The 9,969-nt window shown below is 38.8% G+C and overlaps 1 protein-coding gene across 1 annotated transcript; it reads right to left on the bottom strand.

Annotated features, from left to right (window-relative positions):
• Positions 1–284: 284 nt before the first annotated feature.
• LOC130580484 (baculoviral IAP repeat-containing protein 5.1-like) lies at positions 285–3,343 on the bottom strand. The gene is made up of 4 exons (XM_057378016.1): positions 3,027–3,343; positions 2,301–2,410; positions 1,897–2,011; positions 285–783 (listed from the first exon to the last, which is right to left on the bottom strand). Exons 1-4 carry the CDS (start codon positions 3,162–3,164, stop codon positions 595–597), a joined length of 552 nt encoding a protein of 183 aa, XP_057233999.1. The 5' UTR covers positions 3,165–3,343; the 3' UTR covers positions 285–594.
• Between the last annotated feature and the right edge of the window lie 6,626 nt (positions 3,344–9,969).

Below are 9,969 nucleotides of genomic sequence, written 5' to 3'. Positions count from 1 at the left end.
GTTTCAGTTTCACACCAAAATTCCCAGAGCTATTCCTTGAGACTGTCTTACTCGCCTTGTGTCTGCCCTTATTCAGTGCATCTGCTRTTGTAGGTGGATGTCATTATCTGTGACAATTTTATCTGATCAAGAAATAACTTAGTGATAAGCAGGAGTGCAGGTAATGCAGGTGCTTAAAGAAATTGTTGCAGACACCCATTTTGTTTTCTGGAGAGTGTTTTGAAGCAGAAGTGTTCTGATTTGAGTCTGTCTAGGTATAAGGTTTTAACACAGATCACAGAAAGTACTTACAGTAGTGAATCTTTATTCCAAAAAAAGGCAACTTGCTAAAAAACAGAATAAAAGTATTTGCTTAGACATTTTTCATACTCTTGCAGGGTAGGGGGACTACTCTTAGTTTCCCCACCTAGCCATGCCCAGAAAGCACACTGTGAAAGACAGGCCATCACTGTCYATACTCACTCCTCTGATCCAGAGAGGCTGAGAGCAATTCTCTACACACACTTCCTCACACACCTCTTTAGCTTTCCATTCACACTCAGGTAAAGAGAGGAATGTTTGTACCAAATTAAGAGACACTTTTAGAGGCAGACTTCACAGTTCACTTGTCCTGGGCCTGTTTTGCCTGGCAGTGGAGCCTCCTGGCTGCTGGGCTGCTGGCTCATCCCCAACAGGCAGCTSTGCTGACATCTGGGGTCTGAAGGCAAAATAATCCACGAGCCTCTGCCTTGTTGCAGTCACCTCTTCTTCAAAAGAGTTTATTGTGCGCCTGCCAATTTTGCACTTGAATCAAAGCAAGAAATGGAGCCTTTCARTKSATCAGTTTAACTTTAGTTCAGCCAYAGTCCAATCCCTCTCCTCAAGCTGCATTCAGGTATCAGTGCTTCATGATGGCAAGCAAACCCTGATGAGCCCTAGTGCACCGCCCTCCCAGCTATAGTTGATGGTATCCTCGGGGACAAAGTGTCCTCACTTGAAGCTGCTGCTTCTCTTCAAGCTTTTTTAGCTACTGTACTTAGAAATAAAGTCATATTATGGCCAAGACCCCTTTTGTACCTTTAACATTGCTCTAAATCATTCACAGTTCAAGGTAGATAACACCACCTTCTCAGTCCACTTTTTAATTTATYAGACTGCTCCCAGTGTGCCACATAATCCTAGTTCTATTGTAGTTTAATCTGTTTCACAGGGACTTTAAGTACTTAACCTTGGCAGTCGCCAAGTATGTATTTAATACAGAACATTACTAGCAAACAAAGATCTTATTTGTGCAAACCCACCAACAAGTAAGRTGCAGAACATTTTACTGTGCCTCATGCTTACTATCCATAGGATTAGGACTCRTGTATCAAAGATCAGCTGATCTTGATCACCTGAGCAGCTCCATTCTGTGTGCTTTTTTGCATGTCARCACTATGGTGTGAAACCCCAGACGTGGGGAGGAGTAAAATCGGATAACTGGAAAACATTTGAAATGGGCTTTAAAGTTTGAAAGATTAATTAGGCTCATTTATGTGTAAAGCTAGATACGTGAAGCAATAATCTGGTCAAATTTTGTCTTTYCACATATGTTGCTCCTCCCTGCTGAAAATGATAGAGCTGTTGAGCTTCCTGGATTGATTACTGCACCCAATATTGKTTTTTTTCTGSTATAATAAGTTGTTGGAAAACCACRTTAAAGGAAACAGGTTTGCATTCAAAAGCCAGATAATAAACTACACTGAGAAGTGCTTAGGTGCAGATTTTTTAGCCAATAATGTGCATAAATCATTACTTAAGAATAAGTCATGTTCTAGCCTTAGACAATTGTTTCTGGCTGATGTTTGGAAATCTTAACGATAGGAATTGTTGTTTATATTCTAGCTTAGACTCTTACATTATGTGGTTAACACTTACAATGAAGGTTCTCAGCCGTGTCATCTCCAGCATGTAGTACTCCTCCATTGTCAGATCATCAAAGGGCTTAGGAAGGGATAAAAATCCACAGGTGTGACGTTTGGTGTGCTCCTCCCTGCAATATAAACCCAAATAAGAAGAGATGCTAAACCCATGAAAGTTACATTTCAGGAGATGAAGAAATCTGAACAAGCACGTCTTCTCAGTACTTGTGCTGTCTATCAGCAGAAAAAGTAACATGCAGAAAATGTGGAACAGATTTTAGTGGATCTCAGATTANTTGAATTATTTCAAAGTTACTGGGCAAGATAAATTTCCAGCTTTGTGGAACAGCAGTAACTCATGGTAAAATTACCAAAGAAGTTTGGAGGGATACTTTTCAAGAGCGTTACATCTGTGCTTACCATGGATCATCRTTCGCTTCCCAGCCCTCCAGCTCTAACAAGCAGAAGAAACATTTTGCCACATCGGGTTCATTTGCACTTGGACAGTGGATGAAGCCAGCCTTTGCCATCTGCAGGGGACAGTTTAGAAGTTTAGAGCCTTATCCCACACACAGCTCATGTTTCCTGCTGCTTTAGAATTGTGTTTAGTCTTGTCTACTAAAAATTAAGTTTGTTTCAGTTCTCAAACACCTTCTCAGGTAACTCATCTAAGGTTCAGGCTGGAAGTGTCATGTGTGTGCCAAAGTCAGGTGGATCTTTTATTTAAATAATTTTAATTTTTGAATTTGAGTAGTGATCATTCTGCTACTTCATCCTTCCTGATGGATGTGTGTGTACCTGTTTACTCTAATGTGGGCTGCTTTCTCRTGAACAGACATTTCCAATTAGAAAGACTAGATAATACAAGAAATGAATTCTTAAATGACAGGAACAAAAAAAGTAAAAGAAATAGGAACAGTAACTGTTAAAATCTATATGTAGACTAGTGGACTGAACAGAGAAAAAAACAGTTAATCCTGCTACAGTATTTCTGAGTAGGGAACACAGAAAAACTGGAGAATTTAACATTTCATCTTCTTCAGGCTTAGTAGACTCCTGAACACAAATACACTTAATAAAGACTTCACATTCAGTCACAGTATATAAAAAATGAGGCACAGGCAAAGTAGCCTCGGTCAGACTTACATTCTCCGGAGTGCACTTGCAGTTCTCCTGGAAGGGCCACTTGGTGAAGGTTTTTAGGCGGTTCTCATATTCATACATCTCCTTGAAGTCAATTAGGAGCTTGGAAGCAGAATTGAGTTCTTCCAGGAGTGTCTCCATCTACAAAACCTGCAGTCAGAGCAACTAAGAACTGCCTTCCTGCTCTGACATTTAAAGCCTTTGCTAATTGGTGACACATTGCACCTGCAAAGAAGGGGAAGGTTTAAGGGGTGGAACTCCCTCCCTAACACAGGTGAGGTTATGGGCAGGATAGTCAAGGGAAATGAAGCTACTGGAACTTCTTCCCTTTTTGTGTCCCTTATTGTATCCCTTTTTGTGTCCTTGGTCACACTGTAAATTTTTTAACTGAAAGCACCTATGCTACTTGAAGATTTTGTAATTGAAGTGCCTGTGAACAAACCCTGCAACTTAAAAACTCTAGTAACAAATACAGTAATTTTGCATGTAAAATTTTTTAAAAATTAACCTGGTTGTGACCAAAGGGGTTGCTATTTGCATTCTTTAATGATTCTTGAATTTCATGTTTTCACACTAATATTTAGGATCATCTTTGTAAATACTGTCGCATTTCATGTAAAAGGAAGTGGTTAGTTTATAAGATTTTAAATATTTTACTGAAATGCCAGCCCTGTCCCCTGCTTGCAGGCTGGCAAGATGCAGCAAAAGAGAGCATTCACAGGGGAAATCCCTTGGAGAAAATCTTTCTCTACACTAGGTCCTGTTAGGCTGAACTCAGGCTCAAAGAATGTGAAAAGCAAGTTCTTGTTCAGGATGTGTTCATTTGTGTACACGGCTTTCCTGAAATGCCAGCCCCATTCCTGCTTTCAGGCTGGCAAGGTGCAGCAAAAGAGAGATTTTGCAAGCAGAATCTCTCAAAAAAAAGCTTTCTCTAAGGTACCCCCCTGTTTTGCTGCATTCAGGTTCCAGCAGTGCAGAAAAGAGATTCCTTGCCCAGAAAAGCTTCACCTGACTAGCAGGCTTTCCCAGCTTTTTTATTCTATTTTGAATACTATAGAGTGTCCAGAGATAGAGCAGATGATAATATTTTAAAGATGCATCACTGTCAGGATTTACGGGATCAATGCATTAGGCTGTCATTTCATAAATTGTCTCTTATTTTGGTACAGAGTCCAGTCAACTTCAGTAGGCTGTTTAAACACGGGTGTCTTCAGCAGCAGCTTTCTAAGGTAAGATCTTACCACCTTTGAAAGGTGTTGAATCATGAGACTTGAAAATTTAAACCTTCTCCATAAKACAGATGGAGTAAGTGCAGAAAATAATCCAGCACATTATTCTGTCCAGATGTGGTGACAGAAATGAGATTAAGCATTTGCATAGGACTTCCAGTGTCAGCTCTTAGAACATTGTTTTTGCCTAGATTTACAAATGTTACGTGATTTATTCCTCTGGGACTCTACTGGTATCTTTTATACGCAGGAATACTGTCCTTGAAATTTATATTCAGCTGTTTGGGGTAATATGTGTTACATGAAAATAGGACACTTTAATCTCCTTTTGTTTTCTTTTTTTGAGATAATACCAATGGTGCTGGAATGTATCATTCATAACCTGGGCCCTCCAAACACTGATATTTAGTTTCTCCTCGTGCTGACTGCATGGCAGCCCTTCTTAAGTTTGCTGATGATCAGATATTTTAATCTCTGTTTTAATGTAGTTGATGTGTGTGTGTGTGTGTGTGTGTGTGTGTGTGAGTATGTTTGTATGAAGCAAGGAACTTTGCTTAACTAAAAGTTGAAATGCCAAAGGAAACTGAATTTACAAACCTGTTTTTAACTGTCCAAAAGCGTGTTAAAATTGATTCCATGCTTCTCTTTAACACAAGCCACTTGTGTTAAATTAATACAAGTGGATTATTTTCAGGAATGAATAATCTRTTGTTTCAAAGAAACTCTAGGTTAAATATTCTGGCATCTTTTATAATCTTGTGATGTCATGATCTATTTAACAAATTAMTTTGTGTAACTTCAAATGGAAAATGAAAAAAATCGAACAAAACCATGACAGTTTAAATGTTTCTTGTGAGCAATCTTATTAGAAAACGCTTTTTTTCCCCCCCAAATATGCATTATATGCAATATATTATTTAATAAAAAAACACCACAGTAATATAAAACCGAGGAATCTATGTCAACTTTTACACATCAGAATTAAAATAGAGATTTTTCTATTTTTCTTTTTTTTTCAATTTTTCTTTGTTGTTAATATGGCATTTAATAAAAGCAAATAATTCCCAACAGCCCAAATCAGTTCTTATGTAGAAAAGTACTGTTAAAATACTAGAAAGTCAAATTATACAGGTRACAATACATTCTGAGATTTCTTGCATTTCCTGCTTTTGTTCTATCAGAACTCTGTGCTGTTGAAAATGACAGATACAATTCCAGTCTCCAGCCACCAACCTGCGAGGGTATTCTGCATTTTATAGTAGCTTGTCTACATCCTTCAAGAGAATATTGTTTTCAGGAGTGTTCTGAAACTGTCAGAATTTTATAGCTCCAGATTAAATAGATGGGTAGTTGAAGCTTTTCACTGGAAGATGGATAAGAGGTGGCATGACATGAAAAAAGATTAAAATTGTATTTTAAACTATACAGTACATTAAATATCTGATATCCAATATCTGATCCTGACTTTTCCAACAACTGCAGAAGACTTGTGAGTAATGTTGYAACTTTGTAAATCATTTAAAGCAGACCCTGATAAATGTGTAAATATTATCTGGGGGTGGGRGGAAACCTCAGAAATTAAATAGTTGTCTTCCACTGCAAGGAAAGTAGTTTTGATAACTGGCAATAGTCAAGTAAATTTAATTTTTATTTTATTGCTTGTCTCATACTTCRTCAATTGGAAGTTGCTGCTATACTATCAATAATACAGCTCTCTAGGTAAGTTTTTTTTTTCTAAAAAAAGGTAAGAAAGACTAGGAAAATCTTAACCACTGTTTTTATAATTGCAATCACATTCTACATTTTTTGCATTGTTTTTCTGTAATTAATGTAGATCATATAAATGAAGTTGTACATTAGCTAAATGGTCTCAATTGAAAGCCAAACCAAACCAAATATTTCTACCTGATGTCTTTGTGTAAAGGCCAGAATAAAATAATAAAATGTAAGAATAAAAGGTAAGAATAAAATAAAAAGCTAAAATAGTGTAAGAGCAATATTTTATAATGCAATGGTATTTTAAAAAAAGTATACATGCATGATCTCATACATTGAGTTGTATGTAATGTATATTARATATATATCAATAAGTGGCCTTAAAAAAGTTTAAGAGACTATTTGGAACTGATGCTCAGGACCGTTTAATAACCTCGTGCTGAATGCTTTTGTTTTTCCCCTGACTCACAAAGGGTGTGAGCAGGAAAAGCTGGGGTCTGAGTGACATGAAGACAGCGCTGCTGTGCAGGACAGGAGAAAGGAACTGTTCCTGCAGGGTGTAAAATATCCCAGTGCCACCCCTGATGGCTGATCTATTCATGACAGGGACAGTGCCAGCCCCTGGACTGCTGWGAGTGAAACCAACAGTGATCTACTGAGGAACTCTGGCAGAGGACATCTCCTGCCCTGTTTGCAGAGGTGGGTGTATGCCATAAAGCTTCTCTGGAATTTGCCAGCARTACAAGGCACTCCTTTATGTTCTAGTTTGGCCAAAATGTGGTAAAGCTATGGATGGGCAAGAAGAGGGGAGTTACCTTCACTGTCAGCCTGGCGTGATTCTGGTGATCAGTCTGGTTAACAGGCAAAGCCAAGCAATAATGTGATTAACAGCAAGTGGTTCAAGAACTTCATGGAGATGTGTCTTTCCAGAGGGAGAGTAGGGGGGTGGCAGTTGTGACAGGGATGTCCTCCTATTATGTGACCAAAGGTTCTGAACAAATAACAAATACAGTTCCTAGCAGGGAGGGAAACTTTTTCCTGAAAGATAATATATTGTATGTAGTAAACATTTCTTTGTACTTAATGTGTCTGTTTTGCTTCATCCCAGTTTTCAATGTATCACCCATTCTTGCCTTCCTGCAAATAATTTTTTGTCATCACTTGTAATTCTTTCTTGTTATGCACCTAAGAGAGTCCAGCTTGTCCCAACCTCAAGATTTTAAGCATGTTTGATTTTTTTCTAAAAAAACTAAATAAATTAAAAATAAAATACAAGCACAGCTATAGCCTTTTGACAGCAGACATTTATTTTAGACAGATGACAAACAAGAGAGAATTTTGGAAAAGTTTTCCATAAACTTGTATTTAGGGAGTTTCAGTTGTATTACTATGGAAATTTTTGGTGCTATTCTTCAAAGGCAGCAGTGGTTGGGTGACTTGAGGGATGATTATTAAAAAGTATTTGAAGAGCTGGAGATYAAATGGTTCAAGCATGAAGGAGCAGAAGTAATTAACAGCTTTTAAACTTTSCAGTGAGAATTCTGGATGCCTTCCAAGTAAATGACAGTGGTACTGCTAGGGCTGCCCAGGGAAGTGCTGGGCTGCTGCTCAGATCCCTGTCCTGCTTTCCTGCAGGAKGTGCCAGCTGAGCTCCTCACTGTGGGACTGGGGAATGCAATCATGCCAGAAGCACTGGGATTGACTCTGGAAGTGTTCTCAAAATGCTGTTTTCCTCAGAAATCGTTACAAATGTCGATTACATTAGCCAAGTGGTGTTTATTTGCCTCTATTGAAGGAGATGTAAGTATCCCAGAACAMGAGAACTACCAACARCATTTTTTTTTTYTTTWAAGAAAACAGATGTATCTTTACTGACACTGATATGTGTCTCAGCGTTTACTCAGTCACAGTTTGCTTTTGTGGCTTAATCTCACCTTCCATCAGGACTTGTTTCAGTGACTTCTAAAAAAGGGTCATTATGTAAACACCACACAATTATTGTCATCTAAATTGACTCTGCTGTGTGTGTCAGCACACTCAGGGGACAGTAAGGGAGAAACACAGCCCAGTGAAGTTAAAAGCATTTTAAAATAGGCACAAGAGAAATTGTTCATTGTATCTAGTGGAGGCACTCTGAAAGGCCACAGTAACCAGCTTAATTTATCACACAGGAATAGTGCCAGTCAACAGCAAAACACCTTCAGACATGTGGCAAGCAGTGGGCCTGGGAGAAGGGCTGCAGCAGCCCAGTATCTCATTTTAAGAGAATTTTCATCAGCTGTCAGAATTTTTTCAGAAATTCGTTTAGCAACGCCAATCTTGATTTGAGGGCAAGAGGATGAGCCAAAGGAATTTGTGAGGGACAGCCCTGGTATTACATTTTATGTCTTAGTTTACACATTATTTATCCCACTGGCAAAGCTTGTAGTGGCTCTGAGGTACAGTTTATGGCCTCTTGTAGGCCAACCAGCTGCTTTTGCATCTTCTTTTTGCTCTAGAGGTATTTTTCCCCCACCTTTTTCAGTATCACAGCTGTATTGAACATACAAAGACAATTCCACTGAATCCTTCCCCAGAGATCTTTGGAACAACTAAAAATGCTGATATTACCAAGGATCAGTCAGGAACAACTGTTATTTGACAACATTCTTCTTACACAGGTATGTAAAGTCACACACCATCTTATCCTAACCTCCTACTGTATATCCATGTTAGTGCATTTACAGGTACAAGTTTTCATTGAACTTCGTTGTGTTGGTGAAATTACCGTTCCACTTAAGACTATTTTAAGGCTTTTCTTTTGGTTTAGTATTTTTTCTTTCTTCCTGATGAAGCATTTTGTGAATGGCCAGTCAGATTATGTATCTCCTACTTCCTCCAGCTTTTAACTGTTTTCAGCTCCTTGGCCAGCTCTAGTCCAGTTTCTAAACCAGGTACAGTCTGGTGATTGATACCAGAACTCAGGAGAAAGACATCTGTAGGCAACTGGGTTTTGTTAGTTCTAAGTGAGTACCTTTCACTRCAGTAAGAGAGGGAATTCTATTGCTTTAGAGTAAGGCACTTGTAGCAATGSCACAGACTTTGAAACAAGAACAGTGAAGAGGGTTTACAGGTCGCAAAACTCGGAAGTGTTTAGGGAAGACCACGTTTCTGAAACATGGGAGTGGGAATTTTCCAGTATGGGCAGCTTTTCCATTGGAGACTATGGATCATTCCTCCAGGCAATCCAATGGCTATAGGATCAGACTACAGCCAGAAGATTGCAGTAACTGTCCATTAAATCCCCTGACCCACTATTCTTRTTTTCAGTATTGCTCCTATCTGACTTCCCCAGAAGTTTGTAACATCTGTTGGACAGATGCTGGTTTTTAATTGTTTTAAGCAAGCCTGTTAAGCAAAGTATTTTGACATCTTCTTTCCCAGAGTTTCTTCCAGGGGCTTGTTGTGATATCTGCTGAACTGAAAGGACTGATAAACAGCACTCTGAAGGGCAAAATTGCAGGACTATTCTAATCTTACTCAAGCCCCAGAGTCAGCTCTGTAACTGCCTCCCTTAGAGCCCGAAGCTGTCACAGGTGAGCTCATCCCATTTACCCAGATTTGTCCAATGCCATCGTATTGTGTCTGTTGATGCCAAGTGACATCTCCACAAGTGACCACATGGTGACACACTGGCAGAGCTCACCACAGCTTTTCTGAAGCACTCTCTGTTTCTCTACATACCCCACACCTCACAGAGACTGTCAGGATAAATGGCAAAACTGGCTTTCTGAAGTGAATGCAACGCAGTCCTCTTGAACTGCTGGTAGATCTGGGGGTRGTAATTAAGCCARTTAAAATACAACTTAGGAAAATAAWGTTGAGTTGCTTTTCCAGCAAGTAAAATTAAATTAGCAAYGTCACGTAAAAAGAGAAACCCCACTGAGGTTTTTTACAATGTTGCATTTGAGACAGAATATTAAAACATGAAAGTAATCAAACTTTGTAAGACCCAATAAAAA

Source organism: Malurus melanocephalus, unplaced genomic scaffold (assembly GCF_030028575.1).
Source record: "Malurus melanocephalus ecotype Western Australia unplaced genomic scaffold, MMel_1.1 scaffold_339, whole genome shotgun sequence".
NCBI classification, from domain to species: domain Eukaryota; kingdom Metazoa; phylum Chordata; class Aves; order Passeriformes; family Maluridae; genus Malurus; species Malurus melanocephalus.
This window is presented reverse-complemented; position numbering and strand designations above follow the sequence as displayed.